Source organism: Talpa europaea (genome assembly GCF_964194135.1).
Source record: "Talpa europaea genome assembly, chromosome: 7".
NCBI classification, from domain to species: Eukaryota; Metazoa; Chordata; class Mammalia; order Eulipotyphla; family Talpidae; genus Talpa; species Talpa europaea.
In genome coordinates, this window is record NC_140074.1 from 7,573,065 (window position 1) to 7,599,037 (window position 25,973).

Here is a 25,973-nt window from a genome sequence, read left to right on the forward strand (position 1 = left end):
TGGGGGCTGGGAGGCCTGCCAGCCTCCCGGCCCCCCAGCACCCCTGCCTGCCGTGTACCTGGTAAATCTAGATAAGAGACCTGCAAAAGCCACTGAGGACTCTGACTCCTCCTTTACCCGGTCTGCTGGATCAGAAAACCTGCTCTGGGCCCCTTCCTGCCTCTACCCTGCCCAGCTGGGAGATCCCCGATACAGCTCTCAACAGTGAGAAGAAAACGCCCACCACTAGCGCCCACCACGCAGGTCGCCTGTGCCAGCTCACCCGTGTGCCTGGCAGTCCCCATTTCACAGATGGGGAAACTGAGACCCAAACATGCAAAGCCGTGGCTTGAGGTGCCACCCATGGGTGCTGGTGGCTGCAGTTCCGACCGGAGCGTGGGGAGTCTGGTGTCAAAGGAAACGGTGCCTGAGGGGCGCTCGGGGTCTTGGGGAGGGACATCCCCCACCAAAGAAACAAGTGGGCGCCTGGGACCAGAACCGCTTCAGAACTGGCTTAGTGAGCTGGGCTCAAAGAGCAGGGGCCCGACATTCCATGGGCAGAAGATACTTTGGGGTAAACACGGGGTGGGCAACTTAATTTTCCCAAGTAAAGCAAACCCCAAAGCAAAGGCAGTCTAACACCGGACCAGGGAGGAAGCCCATCCTCACAAATCAAAGACGGTTTTCTGCATTGAAAAAGCACAGCTGGGCCGCCCCGGTGGCGCAGCTGTTGAGCGCTGGGTTGAGAAGCTGCCCGCAGCCTCTGCGGCGCCGGTTCGATCCCCGGTTGCTCCCCGGCCACCGGAGGAGGATCCCACATGGTGCGCAGACCTCTCCTGCCGCCCGCTGCTCCCCTCAGCAGTGTCCTTCGGTCCTTCTGCCTGCTCTGCTCCCCGCTCTGGCTCTGGTGAATTCTCTCACCCTCCCGCGCTTCTGACTGTACCCAGTGCTTGGATAAACAAAAAACAAACAAGCACGCAAACAAACAAACAAATAAATAAATAACATGCCTCTATTAAAAAAAAAAAAAAAAGCACAGCTGTTTGCAAACCTTATAGTCTTGTTTTCTCAGCCCACCAGAGACGGGCGGGAGAAGCCCCTCTCGGCGCTGAGCTCCGGCCAAGGGGCCAGGGCCGACATCCCCGTCTGCGAGGACCGCTCGCTCGGGGCGTCCTTCTAAGCAGGGGCTCACGGCTCCTTGAACCCACACCCTGGTCCGTGCCAACACCTTTGTCTTGCAGCCCGACGCCCGGTTTATCCCCCTGCTGGCTCCCCAAGAGGCTCCATCTTAGCTCGAGTGTCTAGCCCTGGGGTAGCTCTCGGGACACCGAGCACCCTTTGTGGCCATAATCCCTAAACAAGGACAGCAGCCATCACTTAAGTATGTGTTCTTGAGAACCGTCATCCTGTCAGCAGGCTTTATGCTGACATGGGAGGGGGTGCTCATTGCTGTTCAGCAGCAAGCGCTGTCAGTCAACAAGTGAGTCCTGCGGATTCTACTGGGAGCCCAGGCGGGCTCCAGTGCAGCCTCGTGGTGCACTGGCCTGGAGGGAGCCACGTCCGAACCACGGGAGAGATCCAAGCGGATCCGTGGCACAGTGGGCCTGAGGCCAGACTGCGAGCAACTGCAGCGGCCGAGCTGTGCACGGATGTGCTGGCTGGGCTGTTGGGCTCCTGCCCTGACCTGGGTGGGGTGCCCATGGGGTACACACAGGCGTCAGGGAGGGAGGACGAGGCCCGTCTCCAGCGGGGGCCGGCAGAGCTCTCAACCGGACGCACACACCTGGGGCCCCTGGTTGATGCCCTCGTCCCGGGGTGGGGCCGCCCTGGCCGACCTCCTGCCTCCCTCCATAGTGCCCTTTGCTCATTTCAGCTCCACCGGGGTGTCTACAGGAGGGGTGTGGGGGCGCGACTCGCAGAGAGGCCGGGCTTTGGCGCAGGGCTGCAGGAGGGTGGAGGCTTTTTGGTGGGTGCCCCTCCCTCTCCCAATTGGCCACCCCAGCCTGCTCTTCCGTCAGCCTCTGTGACGTCGCAGCGCTGGCTGCGGCCCAGCTGTTCGCAGCTCCTGCAAGGTCCAGCTTGAGCTGCCCCTCCTGGCCGGGGAGAGTGAGCTGCTCCGTGAGGCCGGATTGCTCCCCTGGTCCCTCTGCCCTGTCACGAGTGTCTCGCTCTGCTGGGGCTCCAGGTGCCTGATTCAGCCCTGTTCGCGGTGATATCTTGGGGCACAGGTAGAGAGAAAGGTTAGGGAGTACTCCCCTTCCCCTCTGCTCTCCACCCCAGCCTTCTACTCCTTTCTGCTTTGAACCAGTTCCACCGATGTAAGAAGAAGGCAAATGCACGTGAGACTTCTGCTAAGATGCCAGCGCTGCATGTGCCACCCCCTCATCTGTTACCCACCCACACATCCATCCACCTGCCTGTCCGTCCATCCCTCCATCCATCCTTCATTCCTCCATGTCCCACCCATCCATGTCTGTCTGTCATTCATCATCCGTCCTTCTGTCTACAGTGTGAACTGAGCCCAGATGCTGTGCTGAGCCTCCCAGGAGCGAGAGCCCTCCCACCAGGGGAGCTGCCTGTCCCAGGAAGAGTCCCGAGGGGCTCACTGATCAAAGAAAGCCTGAATCACCTAGAGGAGTTTGTTAGCCATCTGGACCCCGCCCAGCCCCAGGCCTGGGGGTGCAGACTCTCCAGGCCTAGGACTTGGCCACCTGCACCTCTCACAGCTCCCAGAAGATCTTGCTGTCACAGCCTGCGAGGAGCTGTGCAAAGCCTTGCCCACCTGTTCATTTTTCAGAAGCCCAGAAACATCTGCGGAGCAAATGAATTCATGCGGCATGAAAACCGTTGCTCCCTGGCGGGCCCTGTCCTTGCCTCCAGGCGGACTCTCCAGGCCTCTTGGGGGGCTCTCAAGTGTGCCAGGGGCGTGTAAAGCCGCAGGGGCTGAACACAGGCCTCGAACTGCTTTGCCAGCTTTCCCCAGGAATAAGTCCTTAAAACCTGGTTTTAAAAGCTGCTTTAACAACAAATGCGCAAACATTTCTAAAGCACAAGGCACAACTTGCATAAGTTTTAAAGGTAAAGCAAGAGACTTCAAAGACGTCCGAGCTTGCAGCGGCCCCGGGAGGCGGCTTCCAGAAAACCCGGGGCAGCAGCGATGCTGGGAAGGGCAGGAGGAGCTATCGTGAGGTGGGTGCGGGAGGGCATGGCCTGCCCCAGGGAGACCCCTGAGCACTTCTAGAGGCGGCTGCAGGTCCCCACCCCTCCCGCTGTGCTCAGGGGATGTGCCATGGCAGGGCCAGGCGGCAGGGCCAGGCAGCCGGGCCGCAGCCCCCTCCAGCCCTCTCCCCTGCAGCCTCCAGGAGCCCTGCGCCCACGGCCTCTCCTCGCAGCCGGGGCTGGAGCTGTGGAGGAGGAAAGCCGCCTGCCGAACCCAGCCCTCCGCATCTTTACCTGGAACGCCCGGATTTCAGACGCCCAGGTATCAGAGGAGGACACGGACCTCAAAGCTGGTGGCTGATTAAAGGGGCCCGCTTCCCAGCACGCCCCACTCCTGTCAACACAAACTTGGCGGTGTTTTGAAACGTCCGCAGTGTTTGAAACATGTTCATTAGCTGTAAGAACGGCAGAGGCTTCACGCCGGGGAGAGGCTGGCGGCTGGAGCAGGGCTTCCTCCCCCGTGATTTGGCAAACAGCTGGAGACACGGGGGCCCCTTGAAGACAGCATCCAGCAGAGGGGACTTGGGGGTGGGTGGCTCCGCCTGGCACAGGCCAGGCCTGGATGGACTTGAAGCTGCACCCAGTAGGTCTGAACCCGGCCCAGCCACTCACCAGCTGAGAGCTATAGCCCCCTCGCTGCCTCAGTTCCCCAGCCTCAGTTTCCCCATTGGTGAAGCTCAGTCCCTGAGGGGTTGAACTCAGTCTCTGAGATCCTCCCCTGTCCTTTGGAGGTTGTGCCCCTCCCTGGAAACTGAGGCAGGCACTACCTGGGCACGCGGATGTGGGGGAGGGAAGGGTCTGGGGGGGTCCCCTGCCAGGAACTCTGGGAAGCAGAGGGTGGTGGGGAGGGAAGGCTGAGCGTGGTGAGGAGGGCAGGGCGCGTAAATGGCTGTGAGACCAGTCCCGAGCCCGGCTTCATTTTCACCTCACTGGGGAGCCCCGTGAAAGTCCCTTCCTGCCTTCCTGCCCCCAACATCCAATCAGGCCCCACAGCCTGAGGGCTCTCCTCTCCCCCTGCCTCCCAGGCTGCTGCCCTGGGGGCCCCACCTCAGCCACCCGGAAGAGGCTGGCCTAGCCCCTCACAGCCCTGCCCGTTCCCCACCGTCCTCCACCCCAAGGGAGGGGGCCTGTCCCCTGCGCCCAGAGCTTCTCTCCCTACGGGAGACAAGCTGGGCCCACGGCCCGGCACACCCGCTTTGGGCAGCAACACAAACCCCTCCAGGGTCACCTCTGCTAATAAACGATCAGCTGAGCCCGCGACGCGCAGCCCCCAGGAGAAGCTGAAAACACTGCGCTTTTCCAGCACTGACTTCATTTCAGATTACGTCCCTTCGATGCCTTTCTCTAGCTCCACGCGGAGTCTCAGAGATGAAGGCAGGTGGTGCAAGTCTGCGGGTACACGCGGCCCCCATCTAAGTGGCTCAGGTGGCTGGAGGCCCTTCCCTGCCTGCCCCGTGCCAGCACGCAGCTCTGGCCGCAGCGCCCCGCCTGGCTTCAAAAGGCGCCCACCTCACCGCACCTGGGCTTCCAGCTCCCCAAACCCGCTCTGACCATTCCCACCCGGGGGGCTGGTCACCCCTGGGGTGCGATCAGGACAGAGCCGAGGTCTCTGTGAAGACCCCCCAGCCCCCGCTGTTAGTTCGGGGTGGGGGAGGCACAGATCCTTCTTGAATGAATGAATGAACAGCTCAGGGGCTGCAGTTTGCATCCCGGACCAGCCTCCATTCCTCATTTGCCGTCCTCTTGAGACACGCCCCTCCCTCTCTGGTGTCCACCTGCCTCATCCTGACAGTCCGGGCCCCTGAAAGTGCCAACACATGGCTGGTGAGTGAGGAACGGGCCGCATGTGCCCTTCCACCCCTCCCACCCACCCCTGGAGCCTTGGCTCTACCTGCTAAAGCAAGATTCTGGGCCAACCTTTCCAGTGTCCTGGCCTGCTGGGATCGGGGTGGTGGGGGCCAGGCGGGAGGCGGCCCCGGGACCCCTCTGCGCTGTGCTGTGCATCTCCCCGGGCGCCCCGCCTGCCCACCCCGCCCAGCCCTGTCAGGGAGCAGGGCCTGCTCTCCCGGCCCCGCGATCTGTCTTGCAGCTGCTGCCGTTGCTCGGAGCGAGACACTTGCTTGTAGCTTGTGAGCTGTGTATAGGCAAATCTTTCATTTTTCTTTCATTACGCCGGCGTGTACTGTCACTTAATTTTTATGTATGCAATCCTTTCTGACAAATATGATCTGCTGCCTGGTAATTCGTCTGACGCTCATTCTGTTCCGCGCTCTAATTACGGCTCCTATTCCTGACACCGAGGCAGCCGCTCTGCCACTGCTGGGTACCGCACCTGTCAGCCCGGCCATGGCATGACTAATGCCCTTTCATGCCAGCCCCGTGTTAGCAAATACAGAGGCGGGGAGGGCGCCGGGGGAGGAGGAGGCAGGAGCAGAGGGGATCTGCACGAACCCGGCTGTGGGTCGGCACCTTTGGGAGACTGGGTGGTTGCCGGGACAACAGGGGGGCCACGGCTGCATCCCCACGTAGTAGGTGCGCATAGATGCAGTGGATGCCTAATTCATGCCCACGCACAGCATGGGAGGGAGCCCGGCCCTTCCCGAGTCGTGAAGCGGTGGCAATTAGTTCCATCTGCAGCGGACCTCGCGTGCAGGACCTGGCGAGCCGCTTGCAGGAGCTCTCTGCGAGAAGGGGTCTTCGCTGTGTCTAAGACTTCCGGAGCCTGGCCGCAGTCCGGGGTGTGGGGCCCCGTGCAGGCCTCTCGGGACACGGGCAGCCCCGGGGAGGGGGGCTCGCTCCTTCCACCCATCACGTGGCCCGGCCGGCTGCTCAGAGGCCTCGGAAGAGTCGGGCTCACGCAGGCGGCCTTGCCCCGAGTTCCCGTTGCTCCTCATTAATATAATAAGTGCAGCAGCCCGAGCCGAGAAACTCTCGCTGTCAGATGAGCCCGGGTTCTGCCTGTCCCCCACGACGTGACCCTAACCGGCTCTGACGCGTTAGCCTTTTCCGCAGCGAGACAGGGAAGGGCTGAGGCCGGAGTGACAGGGGGCAGGAGGCAGCGCCTTCAACTCTCCTCTCAGACAGTTTCCCTAGGATTTCCTGCCACAGAGGAAACCAGCCCCAAACGGACACTGATTTTCTGAGGGGACCGGGAGAGACAAGGTTTCCTCCCAGGAAGGGGAGCTGGTGGCCGGGGCCCGGGGGGAGTCACGCGGCATCTTTCCAGGACCCTGGCCGTGGGGAGGAGGGTCAGGAGACCCTTCCAGCTCCCTGCAGTTTGGATTCTTCGTTTGCAAACAGTAAGGATCGTGCTGACCCTTGAACTATTTGAGGCATGAACAAAATGTCAAACGCTCAGGGCCTCCCTGGTGGCGCAGCGGTTGAGCGCTGGGTTGCGAAGCTGCCCGCAGCCTCTGCAGCGCCGGTTTGATCCCCGGCCGCTGGGCGAGGGTCCCACATGGCGCGCAGACCTCTCCTGCCGCCCGCTGCTCCCCTCAGCAGTGTACTTCAGTCCTTCTGCCTGCTCTGCTCCCCGCTCTGGCTCTGGTGAATTCTCTCACCCTCCCGCGCTTCTGACTGTACCCAGTGCATGTATAAACAAAACAAACAAACAAACTAATAAATAAATAAAACATGCCTCTATTAAAAAAAATTAAAAAATAATAATAATCTTAAAAAAAAATACTTTAAAAAGAAATGTCATGTGCTCAGGTCAGTGAATCCTTCATACCCTTTCCTTTGAAGCTAAGAGAGGGGGCATGAAATGCCCAGCTCCCAAGGAGGCCTGGCACCTGTGCCGCAGGGTTAGACAGGCAGCATGTCAAGCCACCCCGTGCACAGGTGGGCACACGCACTCACGCCCTGCAAGAGCTTGGGCGGTCGCTCCCTGGAGTTGGTGCGTTTCTCTTAATTGTGGGCTGACACACATGGGCACCTCTGAGCCATCAGGACTTGTATGACAGTGACAGTTTCCATGGGCAAAGTGGATCTTCCAGAAAGCCCTTCACCATCCCCAAAAGATGCCAGGCATTGGGGGTGGAAGACAGGAGACCCGGGCTGGGGCTGGGACTGGGATGGAGACAAGTGGGGGGCACAGTGGTGTTCAGGGGACTAGCCCACACAGCCCCACAGCTCCTATTTGTGGCCTGGAACACCTTCCCCTGCAGACACCACCTCCAAGAGCCAGGAACAGGCTCCAGGAGCAGCAGACACTCTGCCCACTCTGTGGAGAGTTTTACACAGTCCAGGTTAAGGGACCCTCCTGCCGTGGGGTGTCTATATTCTAAGTCATCGTCCATCGCTCCAAGTTTCACATTCAGAGACGTCCCCGGCTCACAAGTTGTGAAGCTCGCCATTGCTTTATGTAACCCAAAGCACACATCTCCCCATCTTGCCTTGCTGCAGCCAACGGCGGTGTCCCCCACTGAGGTGGAGCTCCAGGCCCCCCTGCCAGCTCCAGGGCCTTCTCCCACCCTGTCCCACCAGCTCCTACGAGCTCCAACAGTCTGGCTGGTGTTACTTCCTAGCTGAGGAGCTCACAGCCCCACAGCTTCAAAACTGCCTGTTTAGGGCCTCCCCGGTGGCGCAGCGGGTTGAGCGCAGCGCTGTGAAGCTGTCCGCAGCCTCTGCAGCGCGGGTTTGATTCCCGGCTGGCCAGGGAGATTCCCACATGGCGCAGCAGACCTCTCCCGTCTTGCCTGCTGCTCCCCTCAGCAGTGCCTTCAGTCTGTCTGCCTGTTCTGCTCCCCGCTCTGTCTCTGGTGGATCCTCTCACCCTCCCGTGCATCTGGCCTGAACCCCAGTTCTTGTATAAAAAAAAATCTTAAAAGAAAAAACAAACACCAAAAACCAAAAAACTGCCTGTTTAAAAGCAAATTCTGGAAGCAGCTCCAATATGAACCCTTCCCCCACCGGACCGGACTGAGTGGGCTGCACTGGACGGGGCAAGACTCAGCAGGGAGAAGAGGGGACCACTGCGTGTGCGCAGATGCACCTCCACTCCAGCGCAGACGCACCTCCACTCAGTCACCCTCTCCTGGGAGAGTGTGAGATGGTATGAGAGGCAGTTGGGGCTCCCCTCTGGGTCACTGTTCTAAAGAGGTGGGGGGATGCTGAGGGTCCAAAGACATGTTCCTGCACTAGCCAACCCAGGGGCTGCGGGAGAGGCTTCCCATCTTCCCATGGAGTCCACCAGGACCGCCGGGGGCTGCTGGGGTGTGGGCAGGCCCCCCTTACCTAGGGAGTGGGCCGCGGTGGTCTCAGAGCTGAAGAAGCGGCCCAGGCCGAGGTCCCCGAGCTTCACGACGCCCGTGGCTGTGATGAACACGTTGGCAGGCTTGATGTCTGCGGGGGAGAGAGAGGCTGTAGGGAGATGGTGTGGGGCGTGACAGTGGGTGAGGTGCCATCTGGCCTGTCCTCAGTGGTCAGAGGGGGTGTGTGCTAAAGGCCCCGCTGAGGACGGGAAGACACTCGACAGCCACCTGTTCCAGGAACAGAGTAGCCAAACTTGGGGAGCAGCGAGGGAAGGCGGCTTGCAGGGGCCCGGGGTGCCCCCAGCCCTCGGGGCTGTACCTCGGTGCATCACCCGGCGGGAGTGCATGTGCTCCACGGCGCTGCACAGCTGCACGAAGTACTTCCACACTGTCCTCTCGGGGATCAGCCGCTTCTGCTTCTTGAAGTACTGGGGCAGGGGAGACAGAGGGACAGGTCTGGGCGACGGGCTGTGGAGGGCGGTCACCCCTCTGCTTCAGTCCCGCTGTCCTGCGAGGTCACCTGTCCCCCCTCCACTTGGTCACCTGCTCCCCCCTCCCCCCAGCTGTGAGCTTCCGGGGGTGGACCCCAAGTGGGTGTCTGGAGGGGTTTGCTGAATGATGCCTGGAGTGCATTCGGAAGGCTGCTCTGGCTGCTCTCAATCATACTTTTTCTGGAATCTTCTGGGCTCAGATCTACCTCCTCCTGCTCCAACAGGGAGCCCCTTGCTGGAGTGGACTGGCGTGACCTCTCTCTGCCTCCAGGCCTGGCTTGGCCCAGCAGGGGGGCACCCTAGACACGCTGGGTGGTAAAATCACCGCTGCCCCCAGTGCCGGAGAGGGCAGTCTCAGCCCGTGTGACCGTCAACAGGCGCAGGAGATCCCAAGGACAAGTGCTTGCCATTCTCAAGTAGACCCCACCCTGGGTTTCAACAGGCATGAATCTGCTTCCTGGCCTGAAAAACCGTATTTAATGCTCTGGAAAAAAACAAAAAGAACAACCCGCCCAGGCCGCAGGGAGGGGGTGGCAGGGAAGCCGCAGCCAGCCCAAGCTCTTAGCTAACGACGCTGGTAACCACCAGGCGCGGGACTGAGCTCAGGTCACCCAGCTAGACAGGCACAGCGGGCACTGGTCCCGGCACCTCCAGCTCACAGGGCTGTGGCCGCGGGACACCCCTGGCCTGGCACCAGTGCCCTGTGAGGCTCTTCGGAGCTTCCACGCTGGCAAAGGGGCCCCTCGGGTGAGCTGCCTTGGGCTCTCAGCGCAGACCCCCTAACTCAGGACCCCCGGTCACCCCAGCCTCAGGGTGGGCCGGGCAGGAGTGTTATTTATGCTGCGATGTTAGTTAATCCTCATTGCAGCATTTAAGCGGGACGCACGGCTGTGAGTGGTGATTTCCTAAATGTCACGTCCTATAAACGCTCTGTGACATTTAGCGGGAGGTGCAGAGTCTCTGGTGGGTTCCGGGCTGCAGCGGCTCCTGGTTTCACCATTGTTATCATTAATAATGCCGGCACCCAGTCTGCTTAGCCCCGAGGCTGTGGGCTGTGGGGCCATGGCCCCAGGCCGGCCTGCTGGGGTGACAACAGTGCTGCCCTGGGGTGAGACCCTAGAGAGGTCTCTGCTCCCCTAAAATCCCAGAGGTGGCTAGAGAGTGGGAGAGACCAGGAAACTGGGGTCCTACCAAGCCCAGGGACTGTGAAGGGGCATTAGGGACAGGGACACTGACCCCTGCCCGAGGTCATGCAGCAGGGGTGTCTGACTCCGGGCTGAGGGTCTGCTCCTGCCTGCCTCTCCCACCTGCAGGGGCAGCATCCCATGAGGCCCTGCAGCAGGAGGGAGGGGCGAGGGGTAAGGAGACTCCAGGAGGAGTGGTACCATGCCTTGTATCCGGTCTTTCTTTTAGAACACAAGGCTCACTCCCTGCCATGAGCCTTAGAGAGCCTCTCACTGACCTTGGGACAAAATCCAGCCCTGAGCTGGGACAGGAGGCCCTGCCTGCCAGGGCTCCCCCTAAACCTTACACAGTGCCATTTGGACCAAACACTTTGTGCACCCCTGGGTTTCTCAACCTCCTAAGCTCCTGCATGAGCTGTCCTGTCCATACCCCCTCAGGTCTCAGCTCAGGTGTCACCTCCTCCAGGAAGCCTTCTTTGGAGGAGAAGCTTGCTCCAGTTTATGGCAAGCTCCCGGAGGGCAGGACCTCTGCTGGCGGCACCCCTAGGTCTGGGTACAGAAGGTTGGCACACAGTGGGTGCTGGATGCATGTGTGTTAGGGAGAGAGAAAGAAACATGAAGGAGAAACAAAGTAGGGGGGCAGGCAGAACTGAGACATGATATAGCACATCTGTTCCCACCAGGGATCTGTGTGGAAATTAACATCCCTGAAAACACATTAATATGTCAACAAAAAAATAAAAGCAGATGATAACAGCTCAAGTAATGCGGCTTCCCAGCGATGCCCGTATTCCTAGGAGCCAAATTTCAGAAGAGCAAGCACGAGCAATTGCTCAGTCCCTGGTGCCTGGAGGGAAACACAGAATCTGTGTCTGGTTCCATCTGCAAGAGTGCCCGGGAGCAGGGTGAAGCCCCGGGAGCAGACACACTGGGTGCCCAGCAGTGGCCTGCAGAATTTCAAGCCAGTAGGGGGGAGGGTCTCGAGGGGGGGAGCAGGGAGCGGGGTGGCCTTGGAATCCCATTTGGAGGCTGTGCTGCCTCAGGCAGGTGAATAAACCGGGCTGAGCCTTCCTATGTGAGGACACTGCGGATGCGGGAACGGCACGTGGGCTCAGCAGGGCTGTGGCCACACTAAGTGCTCCATTGGGGGAGCTGCGGGGTCCCTGAGTCCAGACCCATAGTGCGCCTGGTTCTGGGCCCCAGGAGTTGAGTTGAGGGGAGCAGACAGGTGCGGGGTGCAGAGCCAGACGGGGCGCTGGGCCTGCAGCGTAGGACTTAGCGTGTGTTCATCGTTTTGCGGATGTCACAGACCAGGAAAGAGACCTGGGCCTCAGGCACGGCTCTGTACCCCCACTGCTGGTATCCTCAGGCAAATCTCTTAACCTGGCTGTTTTCTTTCTGTAAAAAGAGGCCGTTGGACCCACAGATGCTTTCCCAGATTCCGTGAGCTGCATCTGCCCGACATGGGTTTCTACCCCCTCCTTAGTGAGGCAGGAGCAGTGACACAAGGACCCGCGGGCAGGCTGTGTGGAGGGGCTGGGTACGGGTCCCTTTCCGCCCACAGCTGACCCCTCCCAGCCTCTGGGCCTGTCCAGGCATCACCTTCGTCTTGCTTTGTGCTCACCAGGACGCTCGAGATGAGCTTCCCTGAGGCTAATGGGAAGAAAAAGCTACTCTGGCAATGTGTGGGGGGACAGGGCAGGCAGGGCCCCTCCTGGGCCGCGGCTGAGCCTGAAGGCGGGGTCGGGAGGGCTGCCTGACCCTGGTGGCCTCTGATCCTGCCCCGCCGGGAGCCTCACCTTGATCATCTGCGAGAGGTCGCCCGCATCAGCCAGCTCCAGCACGATGTTGAGCTCGTTGTCCTCGATGAACGAGTCCAAATACTTGATGATGTTTGGATGATTCAGTTGCTGCCCAGAAAGAGGGAGAGCAGAACCGATGAGAGAAGGCCGGCCTCGGCACCTGCCCAGGCTGGCACCCGCTGGCGGCCTGAATGGGCGCTGGCTGCTGCTGAGAGGTGGGTGCCTGGGAAAAGGCCTGCACTTGGCAGCCAGCGGCCTGGCAACGTGGGGCAGCCATCTTGCACCTGCCAACTGGGTGTGATGCTTGGGAGACGGGCTATTTCTCTTGGCCATGCAGAGCTGAGACTCAGGTGCTCAAAAGGGGCTGAACGTGTAAGTCTGTGACTCTCCCTGCCCGTTTCCTGGTGTCGTCCGCCAGCCTCTGCCCTGGGAGGTTCTGAGTTTCGGGTCTGCCTTGTGGCCCCTCTGGGAACCATCTTTCCCTTTGTTTTGTAGGAAACACCTCGTGCCCTGGCCCATCCTGGTGACTTCCCATGGCAGGCGGGGAGGCTGGCTGGCCTTCTGGAAAGGGGCTGGCATTGCCGGCAAGGCTCTAAGTGGGGAGACTAGGCTGCCTCTCAGGGACATTTCCACATTTCCACACCCCAAGCACCAGCTGGCGTCCTTCCAGCGCATCTTCTGACCCCAGCCCCCTGCAGACAGCACAGTTGCCATTATCCCTTTTCACAGCAAGGAAAATGAGGCCCCAGCAGTCAACGGCTTGCCCATGGCCACAGGGCCAGTTAGAAGGGGTGTGTCTGCAGCTGAAGCCCATGTTCGAGGCCCTTGGCAGCACCAGGACCAGGGCGAGGCACGGAATGCCTCTCCCCAGCAGGTCCAGCTTGCCCATCTGCTGCCTGCCTGTCCCCCCACTACTAGGAGTTCCCCACTACTGAGAGCCCAGGCAGGGCCCTGAAGAACCAACCACTAAGCTGACATTGCCTAGCTGGGCTTCAGGGGGCGCCACTGCTACCAGCAGCCCCACTTTATGAAACCGCTGAGCAAGTTCTCTCTCATGGGCACGGAGGATGCCCCGAGAGAACAGACCCTCTTCAGACACTATATTTAATTCTCTCGATCTACCCACACCCTGTGAGACAGGAGTGCTTCCCACTGAGCAGACGGGCCGACTGAGGCTGGGGCGAAGTTGCTTGCTTGGGTGACACGGCGTGAAGCCAAGCCCCCAGGACTCTGGTGCTTGTACTTTCCTCCTCCCCTGTCAGAGTCTCAAGTCTGGGGAGCAGGGAGAGAGCCCCAGGACAAAGCTGCCTGGGGCAGGCTCAGAGATAGTCCGGGAAGTTCTGTTGTCTCTGACTCCAGCCCACCCCCGGGGCCTCCCTGCCTGGCGCGTCTGTTCTTGCCACCGCCCAGTGCAGTTGGCCCCGCGCTGCTGAGCCAGGACTCCTGTCCGCAGAGGGACCGTCCCTGGCTGTGCGTCCTGCCTTCCTCGTGGGGAAGAGCCCAAGAGATGACAGCCCAGGCTCCCTGGGGGCCTCCACACCCCGGAGGCTGCATGGCTGGTCTCGGCAGCACCCCGAGCTCCCCGGCAGCTAGCGCCTCCTGGCGGCAGCAACAAGATGGGGGAGCAAAGCAAAGCAAAGCAAAGCACGCCCGTGGCTGAATATTAAAAGGCCACTTGGAAATTTAAAGAAAGACGGAGAGGAAAGATGGCGAGAGGAGGGGCAGGGTGGGGGGAGCAGAGACGGCGGCCCCGCCCAAGGCCCAGCCCGCTCCCGCCCAGCCAAGGCCGGGGCAGGCCGCTGCTGGCCGCGCCTGGGTGCCTGCGGGGCGAGGACTTCTGAGCTGGGCGCCGCCATCTCAGGCGGGTCCATGTGGGGCAAGCACAGCAGTTCGGGGACCCTGAGGGCTGCGTGGCCACGAGAAAATGAAGTCGCTTGTTGCACCCCAACAAGCGGGGCATCACCCCAAACCTCACGGGCTCTGAGCTGGGACAGCCGGGGTGTGGCCTGGCCTGGGGGCAGGATGCTCACCTTCAGGAGGCCGATCTCCTTGATGCAGTCCTGCCTGGCCTTGGCGTCCATCATCTCGAATATCTTGGGCGAGAGGAAAGAGAGAAGTGGGGATTAAAACTGTCCCCCAGCTCCCCACGGAACCGCCAGGATGGGGCCTGGCTCTCCTGGCGACTCCTCAGGCCCAGTCAGGGCAATGGTTCCGCCCACCGGAGCCCCACCTGGCAGGCGCCAGACTGGCCGCTCTGCGGGCTCCCCGGGGCAGCAGTTAATGTCACCGACTTACGACTTACGGGGAGACTGCGGCCCAGAAAAGCATGGTGCTTGTGAGGCGCTCGGGGGCACGCGGCAGGCTGGGCACTGCAGTCTTCACCCCGCCAAGTGGGGCCAACAGCCTGGCCGAGCAAGGAAGTGGGGTCCCGAGCCCCGGTCCCTCCCGCCCAGGCCCTCGGCTGCTCAGGGGGTTGGTGCTCCTGGCACCTTCCAACTCACAGGACGTAAGAGAAGGTCACCTCTACCCCCCAAAAGCCATCATGGCGCACGCACACACACCCCCCCCACCCCGAAAAAAAAAGACAAAGCCCGGTGAGCCCCTCTGCACGCGGAGAGCACAGACGGGGCTCTCCTCCAGCACCCGCTGCTCTCCACTCTCTCCCACCCTCTCCCCTGCCCGGGCACCTGAGCTGCCTTCTCCACGGGGCCTCCTCTGCCCAGGCTGTTCATCTCACTCTTTAAGGACAAAAGAGCGGGGCAAGGGCCGCGGGAAGCTGGTGGCAGGCTTAGAGCCATTTCCTGCAGCAAAGTGGCTCGGGGGCGCTGCCTGAATTGCTTCCTGGCTGGCCACGGCTGCTCTGAAACCCATCTGCTTGGCCTCCCTGCCCCGCTGAGGAGGGACACAGAGGTTGGGAAGGCCCAACCAGTGAGGCGGGTACCAGGGTCGTCAGGACGGGGGTCGAGTCTCAGCTGTGACCCTGGCCAGTTGCTCCGACTGCACCCTTTTTCCACGTGAAAGACGGGATGACAATCCCTCCCCATAGGCTGCTGCCAGGAGCTGGTATACAGCAGGTGCTCAGTGCATGCTCATTTTCCATTCCCTTTATAATTCGCAGAGTTTTCATAGCCCGCCTGATTCTCCCTGTAGCTCAGTCAGGTACTAGCTCCCCTCCCTACAGACGGAGGGGAGGGGAGGGCCCAGAAGCACAGGGTTTGGGGGAGAAGCTGGCTGCAGGGATGCGGCTTGGCCCCTCTGGTCCCCTGGCTCACCTGCACCTTCTTCAGCGCCACCGTCTTCCTGTCCAGCAGGCAGGTGGCCTTGTACACCTCGCTGAACTGCCCTCGGCCTATCTTCTTCTCGATCTGGAAGTCAGCCAGCGAGCAGCGAAAAGACAGGGTGTTCGGGTGCCTCTGGAGGGAAGCGACAGAGGGTGTCGGGGTGTCAGGCTGGAGTGGAGGGTTGGGACCCCAACACCTTCTGGAACCCCAGCAGCACCCCTGAGGATGAACGAGAGACTCTGCTGGCCAGCCCCACTCTCAGAGCCTCCAAGGCCCCCTGGGGGTCTCCAAACCCCTCCCTTGCACAAGCCAGACGACTTCCCTCTGCAGAGGAGGCACCGAGGAGGCTGCTGCCCCCCAGCATCCTCACCCCCTGTACTGTTCTCTCACTTGCCCTGTGACCCCACATGTGGACCCCCTGCCCCCCAGCCAAACCCTGTAAGTCACCATGGTAAGTGGCAGCTTCCTCTCCTGGGATGGTGTAAAAATACCTGTAGGGGGGCCTCCCTGGTGGCACAGGGGTTGCAGTCTCAGTGCTATCAAGCTATCGCCAGCCACTGCAGCATGAGTTCAATTCCCGGCCAGGGAGCTACCCACATGGCGCAGCAGACCTCTCCTGTCTCCCCGCTGCTCCCCTCAGCAGTGTATTTCATCAGTCTGCCTGTTCTGTTCCCCACTCTTTCTGGTGAATCCTGTCACTCCCCTGCACCTCTGGCCTGTACCCCAGCTCTTTTATGCATAAATAAATAAAAATAAGTCTTAAAAACAAAAACCAAAAAACAAAGCCGTGGCCTGACACTCTGAGTTCATGCGCTGGACGACTGTATGCAGAGCCTCATGATGATTCTCTGGCACCGGCACTGGGCCCACAACTAAGCCTCCAGGTGAGGCCGCCAGGACCAGGTCAGATCTCAGTAACACCAGTCTACCTACCCACCTAAGAAGAGCGAGCATTGATTGGACACCTACTGCGTGCTTCACCCCATGAGTGAATAGACATCACTGCTATGCCCATTTGTGGAAACTGAGGCCGTGACCCCAGTAATGGCAAAGCTGGGATTTGAACTCAGGACAGGGGCTCCAGAGCCATCCTGTGTGTAGTGTGAAGCCTCCCAACTCAGAATCCTCCTGGACTTTTCCCCCAGGACCCTGTGGCTGGCCGAGCTCCTTGCTTCAGCCCCGCATCCGTCAGCCTGCTGAGCCCTGTCCTGCCCAGCGGCAGCTCCAGGTGAGGCCCGTGCTGCACCCCTGTGTCCTTGTGCTGAGGGTCTGGCTGCCCAGGGCCAGTGCGGGGCGCGTTTTTTGAAAGACGCAGGGGAGGCAGTGACAGCCACCTACTGTGCGCCAGCATTGGCCCTCGCTTGGAAGGGTCCCGTGACTTACTTGCACAGCAAGTTAATGCCACTTTCATTTCCCATATTCATTTAATTTTAATTTTTTCCTCTACATGACGTTTTCGTTACTTATTGTCGATACCGAGTTGAGCACCTGGAAGATGAATTTCTCTTTGTGAAAACTGGATTATTTTTATTGAGGTTCCATTGGTTTTTAACAGGGTAGAGTTTTCACCTCTTCCTGTGTGTGTTTCCACACCACATCCCCCCCTCACCAAAGCACCAATATTATTAACACCATTTTGTAAGTAAGGAAACTGAGGCAGGGCCACACAGCTCGTCAGAGGGGAGGTGGGACTTGCCCTCCTGCTGATCTCAGCAGCTGTGCTGCTCCTTGGAACAGGGCAGGTCCCTCCGCTCTCTGGGCCTCAGTTTCCCCCTGGCCCAGTGCAAGGTTTGGAGGACGTGATCTCTGAGGGTCCCGCTCTGGGGACGTTGGGCTGCTGCTGCTCACCACGTGGGAGGGAAGGGGCATTGGCTGCAGGGCTCCACTCCCCACAGGCCGGCCCCTGCCCCCTCAGCCCCAGGAACTGCAGGGGGTGCCGCCCAGCTGGATAAGGGAAGGCCCAGATTTGCATTTACTACCACAACCCCTTCCACCTAATTAGAGGGGGGTGCTCTGGGGAGGCAGGGGTTACAGGGGTGCAGTCCCCGCAGGCTCCAGGGCCGCCACTGCCTGGGCAGGGGTTGGGGATGTGGCCTCGTCCCCAGGGTGACCTCTGCTCAGATGGGGGGCACCCCAGGGCTCCTAGGCACAGTCCCTGAGCCAGCAGAGCCCAGACCCCAATTTATCAACAGGGCCTCCGCGCGGAAAAGGAAAAGGTGAACTGAGCTCTCGCCCCCAGAGGGGGGTCTCTCTCAAGTGCTTCTCTGTGGCCTTCCACTCACCACCCCTTCCTGCTGCCCAGTGAGGCCATCCACCATGGGGGGACAGTAACACTGGCCCGCATTTCTCTGAGGATTCCAGGAGATGATTCTGGGGAAAGGGTCCTGATGGGTCTGGGCAGGCCCAGAACAGTGCATGACATGACGGGGGTTTCAGAATAATCATTGTTAGCTAATGACCTGCCCCCTGGGGGAGGGGAGCATGAGCATAGCCCCTGGGCAGAGGGGGCTGCAGCTCTGGCTGTTAGTTGAGACTCGGACACTGGGCCTCAGAGGCTCGGGTTAAAATCCCAGGGTGAGATGGGGGGCACCGGGGTGACCTACTCCCTTGAGGCTGGGTTGGGCCGAGGCAGGACGTGTACACCAGCCAGGCGAGGGGCCGGCCCAGGGAAGCAGCTGAGAGTTCCTGGCTGTCATCACCAACATCCTCAGCAGCCCCGCCCCAGCGCGGGTCGGCACTGGGGTTATTTCCAACTCTGTGAAAACTAAAATGAAAACTAAAATAAAAGAAAAACAATTATCCAGTGACACGCCATCTTCTTAGCATGGACGATGTCAGGTGCCGTGCTGCGTGCTCACACCCTCCCGCTGCCTCGGCCACGGCGCTGTTCAACATGGGGCCACTTCCCCAACATCACGGTCACCCAGCCGCGGAGAAGCCATGGGCTGACGGCCCCTCCTGACTTCACCGTCCCCTGCACGGTCGTCCGGGGTGTTGCCAGGGGCTCGCGACAGACCACGGGCGCAACTGGCCTCCCTTTCCAGGGCTGAGCCATGGCCTGGACACAGGGATAAACCACTGGACACTTTCCTTCCCAGGCTGTGGGGCCCCTTGGCTCTCCCTGAAGGTGGAGGAGTTGGGTGGAGGGACAGGTGGAGGCAGCAGGGACGCTGAGCTATGTGGGCCCCAGGGAGGACTGTGTCTCAGACAGGAGGGAGGAAGCTCAAAGAACGACTCCGTGGACAACAGAGGAAGCCTGGCCAAGGAGACAGTCAAGGTCGGGCGCCTTTCTCCCCAAGCCCACCCTCCCAGGAAGTGTTGCCAGCTTTTCCACGCCAAGGCCAGACCTATGGGGCATGGGGAGGGGGCGTCTTGGACCATCCCAGGACACCCACCCCAGGAAGCTCAGAGAAACCCAGCTCCTTTCTCCCAGACAGATCAAGTTAGGCCACAAACACCCTCCACCTCGTGCTAATTTGAGTTTAAAATATTTGAACCACAATAAAGCCTCAGCCATTGACAACCCCCACCTCCCGCCTTTAAACAGGAGCATAGAATTATATGTTAAAAGAATAAAAATGCATTCGCCCAATTAATTTTCTGAAATCTCATTAAAAAATTTAGCCTGACTAAGTCAGACTTCTGACCTGAATTTTAATCATCTTTACACTGGATGGGTCTTTTCTCCCTGATATTTGCAATGCATCATTAATTTTAAGGCAACTGTTCCTATGATTTTAAAAAGCACACTTCATCAGAATGACATTTCCTGTAAACGAATTTCACCTTTAAAGACATCTGACATCGTGTGCAGGGAAGTTCTAATGGATTCGGTGTATGTGTACACAGCGATGTGTTTTCAATCCATGTGGCACAAAAGAAGGGCACGCTTTACAAAGGGCCCCTGGCGCCACACTCTCCGTGAGGCCAACCCTCTTCAGCTCCCCATGACCTGGCTAATTTCAGGCCAAAAGTCAATCTTGCCTCTCGAGGGCCTAGTGGGGCCAGAGAAGCTACAGGGATTCTGAGAGCAGAAGGGACAAGCTGCTTATTTCAGCTCCCTCCCCTACACCATGGAGTTTGGAGAAGGGGCTTCTCTGGGTCGCTTCTGACGAGGCAAGTGCCAGCATCCTGCTGTTGGTCCCTCCACCACCCTGTGTCCCAGCCCAGGGGTCTGCACTCTGCTCCCGCGTGCGGACAGTGACCGGGACACCAAAGCATGGATGAAAGGCCCCATCACAAAACCTAAAATCATCTCCGGTCTATGGCTCCCCCAGGATGATTCTCATAAGCCGAGGTGAGAGGAAGCCGAGCTGGAGCCTGTGCAATAGACAATCCGGACCCAGTTCCAGCCACTAACAAGGTGAGGCTGGCAGGGGATCGGCCACCGCGCCAGGAGCTGGACGCTCCTTCACCTTTCTCCCTCGTCCCTTCGGTTACCAAATGCATTGGTTTTCCTGTGGAAGTCTCTGGAATTCTTCCTTCCTGTGTTGGTCAATTAAGGCAGAGGCATCTTCTCTCCTGGGGGAGGCAGCTGCCTCCTTAGCTCTTTTCGTCTTACTTGTGCCTCAAAATCAGGGATCTGTGAGCTTCTAAAACCCAGACTCCCTTGTCAGCTTAGAACATATTATGGATGACCCGTTTGCTACCAGTTCTATTCCAGACGACAAGGCATGGATACAGGCCTTGTACACCAGCCACCCCTCCTCACCGAAGCACGGTATTTAATCGCTTTCTGATCCGACTAGGCCTGCCCCGCCCCGTCATATCTGGGACCTACACCGTGCACTGTCCTCCTCCTGGAACAGTCTCTACTTCCCGTCCTGCCCCAAACGCCTGCTCGTCACCGGCCCCCATGTCATTGCCTTTCTGAGCTTTCAAAGCCCTGGGCCCTCAGCATCTGAAAATACCATGTGGGCTCCCCAGCAGCCCCGAGACAAAGACTTGTTGAATTTATAACTAACGTTGCAAACACTTCTTGAATTTTAATGGCCACTAATATTTTGGTCATTAAATCTTATCTCACTATCACCGATGCTTTGGGAAGATTTTTCATGGAGATTTTGCCCCACACATTGTGGGTGTCCCTGTTCCCTGCAAAGTCAGCACGTTCTTCTCAGAATAGAGCTGAATACAAGTGAACTTGGCATGTCCCAAGCAGGTCTGCAAGAGTTTCCAGATGGAAGATACATTAGCCAGGGCTTTCTCGGGCAAGAACACCTTTCTCCTTCTTGGAAATGCACGTGGCTCTTACAGGATCCGCTGAGTCCTGTATTTCATTCCCGATGGAAATGTTCCGAAAGCACTGGGGCACTTAGAGCAATTGTTCTCAACTTCATTCACTCATTAGAAATCTCACTAAAAGCAAGCACACTCCGCTGTCCCGAGTACACATGAATTTCACATATGATTCTGCCGGGTTCAACAAACATGCTTTATATGTTGACAGCTCCCAAAGAGAGACAGTTCCTTGAAATCATCAAACCACTAGCCTTGGGCTCAAAGGTTAACAGAACCCTGAATCTAAGTGTTTGCTAAGCTGTTCTTTCTGCACTGTGAAAAGAAGACAGATTTGAAAATATAAGAATAAGATCAATGGCATGCCGTTCCCTCCACACCCACGATATTGGATGCCATGTTGGACTTTACCTTCATGGCCCTATTTGACAGATGAGGAAACTGAGGCACCAGTGTCACCTGGCGGGGGTGGGGGGGTGGGGGGGATGGAGCTGCATCTGAGCCAGCCTGGTCTACAGCACAGCATTGATCTGCCTGAAGGATGATTTCAGGGATACAGCAATTTCCTGCCATAAAAAAAGAAAATGCCTCTGTCCTCAGTTTGAGATATTTCTGTATCCTGAAACAAGCAAGATTGGGATGGGCTGTCTCCCCAAGTGGCGTCTAAATACCAGCGCGTCAGGAGGGAAAGAGTCACTCCTACTCCAACCTGCAGCGTTCTCGGGTCAGTGCTGCTATGCTCAGTTCTGCAAAACCAGCCAGATGCTGGTGGGATCGGGGGCATCTTCACCAACAGCCGCTGCCCAGTGCTGAGTAATCGTATCTAATTACACTTAACTATGTCATTACCCACTCCAACATGTGCGACAAACGCCAAGGACGTTGCTGCCACCGCAGCCCACCGGCCCCTTGCCTTGTTCCTGAAATAATTATGGGGCTCTCTCCTCTGCCAAATGAGGCTGCAATTAACCCTAATTGCTCAAAATGCAACTGGCTAATTCTGGGAGATTAATCAAGGGGGACTCAATTGCTAGTGAATGACTTAATATGACAAATTGCTACATTAGCCGAGGAGGCCCTACCGCCACCAGCCATCAGTGATATGTCCTGGTGGATTCTGACCAGCAGTGTCTGCGGGTTTCCCAGCTTCCTGGGATCTGCTTCTCCAGATCCCACCTGGGAGAGGGGTCCCTGCTTCCCAGGCAGTAATGGGAATGGAGAGCGGGGAGAACGGAGAAATGCTTGGACCCTGGGCAACTGCTCACGTGTGTGCATGCACAGCCTTTCCCCATATGCACGGTGTCTACTAGTGCCTATGTCAGCTTGGTGTGAGTCTGCAGAGTCACCCCTTCTCTTGAGCTCAGGCAGCTCTGCACCAAAGAATATGACTTGATGACAGTTCAGGTGCAGAAGGATTTCAGATTCACCTGCCTCCTGGGTCAGTTTTGTGCAGTGTATAACCTGTGTGACTGTACAGGGCAACCCTGCCCAAATAGCTCAAACACCAGCCCATCTGAAGTCCTCCAAAAGGGACCAGGCAATTAGAAACTGGCTCAGGAAGTCTCATATCTGGGTATTACTTTTTATCGTTATCAGGCTGTCCCCAGGCCCTGGCAGCATCTGGTCCTGGCCCGCCTGCCCAGCAGGTTTTCTGTCCTCTCCATGGCATGCCACTTCCTCAAGGAAGTCTCTCTGGCCCCCTAGTTTGGCCCAGATGTCTTTCTGGAGCTCCATGGGCCCCTGGGTTTCTTCTGCTCTGTTTCTATCTTTCTCTCCCGTGAAGCTGTGCTGTCCTTAAGAGCAGACCTGAGTCTGTCTCGTGCATAAGCACCACAGGCCCCAGGCCCCTGTTTTACCCACTCAGCAGCACTGAGGGACTGCTCTGGGTCTGCCTGGAACAGTGTCAAGGTGAAACCCCACCCTGCAGGATTTTCCATGGAGGGAGGGGGCCCAGGAACCAGTCCCAAAGTGGGGTGTGACTCAGGCTGCTGGAGGCAGCAGAGAGGAGGGAGAGGCTCGCTGAAGCACCAGCGCTGACCGAGGCTGGGAGGCAGCCTTGGGGAGGGCACTCCAGGCCCAGGGAACAGCATGCGCAGAGGCATGGGTGTGAGCAGCTCAGAAACCCTGAAGCCACCTTGAGAAAGCTGCAGAAGGCTGCCGAGCTTTCCAAGGACCTGCAGAGAGAGCAAGACCATTGTAGGGAAACCAGCACCCCCAGAGCTCTGCTGGCCTAGGAGGAGAGGCTGGAGGCGGCCAGAGCACAGACGGGGAGGCAGACTGGGCTCAGAGTGAGGACCCCCCCTTTGACCCCAAGGCCTCCCTCCTATGACCCTGACTCCTCATTCTTTCCTACATCTGCTCTCTAACCCCCACTGACCCTGGGAGATTCATGTGCAATCCCCTGGGGCAGGACCAGGGCCTGGAGTCCCAGCCTAGAGCCTGACACTGAGAGGGCTTCGCGGAGGGTTGCTGAGTGAATAAGGGCTGACTGGTTGAGACAGTGCGCTCAGCTACCTTTGCTGGAAGCATCCAAGAAGAGACTCCGGCTAGGGGCCACCAAAGGGCTTCTTCCAGAGGCCGGAATCTTGGAAAAAGCAGATTCAGGGATCCGCAGTCCCTGGAGAATCTCCAAGGGACTGCAGACAAGGGAATGGGCTTACCTGAGGGTCAGGAGAATGCGCGGGCCCCGGGGTGTGGCAGAGGTTGTTCGGGCTCCCTCCATGGGGCATGTGGCTGGACTGTCCTGCCATCCTGCATGCCAGCCTCACGAGGGCACGGGCTGCAAAAGAAAACAAGGCCTTTCTTTACCAACGCCTGTTCTGGAGACAGCCCCGCACGGAGGCACCTCACTGGACCCGTCTCGCAAGGGCCGGGGCGCAAGCGCAGCGTCCGGGACGCGCCACGGTCACCCAGCTCAGAAGACGCAGGGCTAGAACTCCACAGAGGACACCCATGGGACAAACCTTCCCCTCACTGTGCTGCCCGGCCTAGGCTGCAGGACAGTTGCCACTGCACAGGGGAGGAAACCGAGGCTCTGTGCAGGGAGGCCCCGAGGCAGCAAGGGAGGCTCCAGATTCAAGCCCCTCTGCGCCAGACTCCAAAGCCTGGATTGTTGCACATCACTGCCCTCCAGACTCCAGACTCGGTCCCCCACTCTCGACCCTACATTAACCCAGGCAGCCTGGGTGGTCAGGAGAGAAAGACCTTGAGTTGGTCTGTCCTAGTTAGGCCGGGGTTTCCCAAACACCGGAAGGCCAAGGTCCGGGGATCCTGCTCACAGTCTGGCACGATTCTCCAGGCAGGGGCAGAGCCCTCCGTCCGAGGGCGCACTCCGGGCCATGGGCCGCCGCCGCCTCTCTCCCTGACCAACTGCCTCTCGCAACCTTGAACCAGTCACCTGCCGCGCCCAGTCTCTCTCACCCGCGCCCAGTCTCTCTCACCCGCCAGATCCCAGGCCCAGAGGCAAGCTGGACTCTCGCTCTCCCCAGGAGGGCCACCCCATGGATGCGCTGGGCCGAAGGAAAGTGTGGGCTGTTGTCGCCGTTCCCCGGGGGTCTGCCGGGGGCTCCCTGGGCTGCGGAATCAGCCTCCCTCCTCCCCAGGGTGTTTTCTTCCCCAGCTGCAGGCGCCAGTGGCCAGCCCGTCCAGGCTCGGGGGGCTCTGGGACACCCCCTGACTTCTCCAAGGCTGTCCATCTAGCCCCCAATCACCCCTGAGCCTGGCCCTTGTCCCTTTTCCCCCAGTCTTGCTGTCAAAGGCACCCCGAACCTCTGGAACCTGCATGCCGGCATCCAGCACCCCTTCTCCCTGTGTCCACCCCACACCGCCCGTCCCCCAAATGCTCTCCCGTGGACAGCGTGAGGCCACAGCAGAAGGTACCCAGCTCAAGCGGGCAGGGGCCAGCACCCTGCAGTCTCCCGCTTGTGAAATCACCGAAACACTGGCTGGGCCCCACAAACCTGGCACTTTACGGAGCTCCTCCTCACGTCCAAGGAGGAGAACACCGGGGTCTCACAGACTTGCCCCTTTGCTCCTTGCTGGAATCAGCATCACGTGGCTGTGCCTGTACTTCTGGGGCCTCTCTCCCCACCACCCCTGCTCAGCTTGGGGCAGTGCACACCTCCTGCGGGGCAGGTGCCCCTCCTCCACCTGGGCCACAAGGGCCACTTCCTAAAATGCAGATGGGACCACAGCCCCCACAGCAGCGCTCCACCATCTGTGTGGGCACTCCCCCACGGGCGCGCCCCTCAAGGTGACACAGAGAGGGGCTGGCTGTGAAGAGCCCCAGGACAGACAAACACAGGCGAGGCAGCCTGGCACTCAGGGGGAGATGCCAGCGAGACTATAAGCCAGATCGAGAAGGAACAGAATGTAAAATGCGCATGAATTTTCAGATAAAACCGGAGACTCCTGCAGGCTCTGCAGCTGCTCCAGGCTGCACCCCCAGACCCCTCGGGGTGACATGTTCACCATCCTCTGCCCTTAGGGACACCTCCAGGGAACCATGGAGGAGAAAGATCTCAGCAAGCCCTTCAGCCTTTATCTCGGAGCACCAGGGAGGCCCAGGCGCTCACCTGCCACCTGCTCAGGCGCCTCTCCCCTCCCCCTCCCGCCTCTGGCTGGGGGCCATGGCTTGCATCTGCGTCTCCCGCTGGGGTCGGGTCCTTGGCCAGTCACACTAGGGGAACCCAGTAGGTATTTGTGAATGAAAAAAATGTCACTCCCTGCACCCCCAAGTGGCATCACCAGGGCCCCTCAACCTCTGCATGGTCTGGGAGCATTTCAGGAGCTCAGGCCTGCCTCATGCGGACTCCAGGGATATCCTGAAGAGGGGTGTGTCCTGACCTCACAGCTGTGTGCCTGCACTGTGCTGGCTCCTTCTCTGCTGACACTGCCGCTTGTCAGATTAGCCTGTCTTGTTTCAGCTCACGTCAGGAGCGAGGGCCTGCTGTCATCCCGGTGTACCGAAGAGGAAACTGAGGCATAAGGCGGCCTTGGAATTTGCTCAGATCACAGGGATCACCGGTAGTGGGGCCAGGACTCGAGCCCGTGATGGCATCTGCCCAAAACCGCAGCGCCGCACTCTGCACGGGTCCTGGTGGCAACGCATCACCTTCCTTTCTAACAGCCCCCCACTGACAAGCCCCTTCTGCTCCAGAGGGGTCCTGCCCGTGCCAGGGGTGGTCCCGGAGCCGGGGGCCACAAGGGCCGTGTCTCCTCAAGGACAGCACCCGGCTGGGTCGTGCTGCGCTCCGTGCACCCAGGCCCTGGCGCTGGACAACTCCCTGTTCCTCAGAGCCCCCAGGACCTACAGGAACGCTGCACCTGCAGGCTGGCGAGGAGGGGGGGCCTCTGCTCCCAGAAAGGAGCACCTGCCGCTCTGCATCCACCAAGAGCTGCTGGCAGAGGAGGAGGGAGGGGGAAGCAGGAGGGAGGGGAGGCGGGAGGAGAGCAGGGGAGAGGGAGGAAAGGTGGGGGAGGGGGAGGGGGAAGGGCTGGCAGGAAGACAAGGAGGTTCTCCAGGGAG

The 25,973-nt window shown here is 59.4% G+C and overlaps 1 protein-coding gene across 2 annotated transcripts in view; it reads right to left on the bottom strand.

The window, feature by feature from the left end:
- Positions 1 to 23,223, bottom strand: part of NEK6 (NIMA related kinase 6) — a gene marked incomplete at both ends in the record, with an annotated part of 33,161 nt that extends 9,938 nt beyond the window's left edge. The window contains 6 exons of one of the 2 annotated variants that reach the window (XM_084236573.1): positions 8,434 to 8,541; positions 8,770 to 8,878; positions 11,925 to 12,035; positions 13,958 to 14,020; positions 15,200 to 15,340; positions 23,107 to 23,223. In XM_084236573.1, coding sequence (XP_084092699.1) covers positions 8,434 to 8,541; positions 8,770 to 8,878; positions 11,925 to 12,035; positions 13,958 to 14,020; positions 15,200 to 15,340; positions 23,107 to 23,196 — 622 coding nt within the window. The remainder of the gene's footprint in view (positions 1 to 8,433; positions 8,542 to 8,769; positions 8,879 to 11,924; positions 12,036 to 13,957; positions 14,021 to 15,199; positions 15,341 to 23,106) is intronic. The other variant, XM_084236572.1, reaches the window with a different exon arrangement.
- Between the last annotated feature and the right edge of the window lie 2,750 nt (positions 23,224 to 25,973).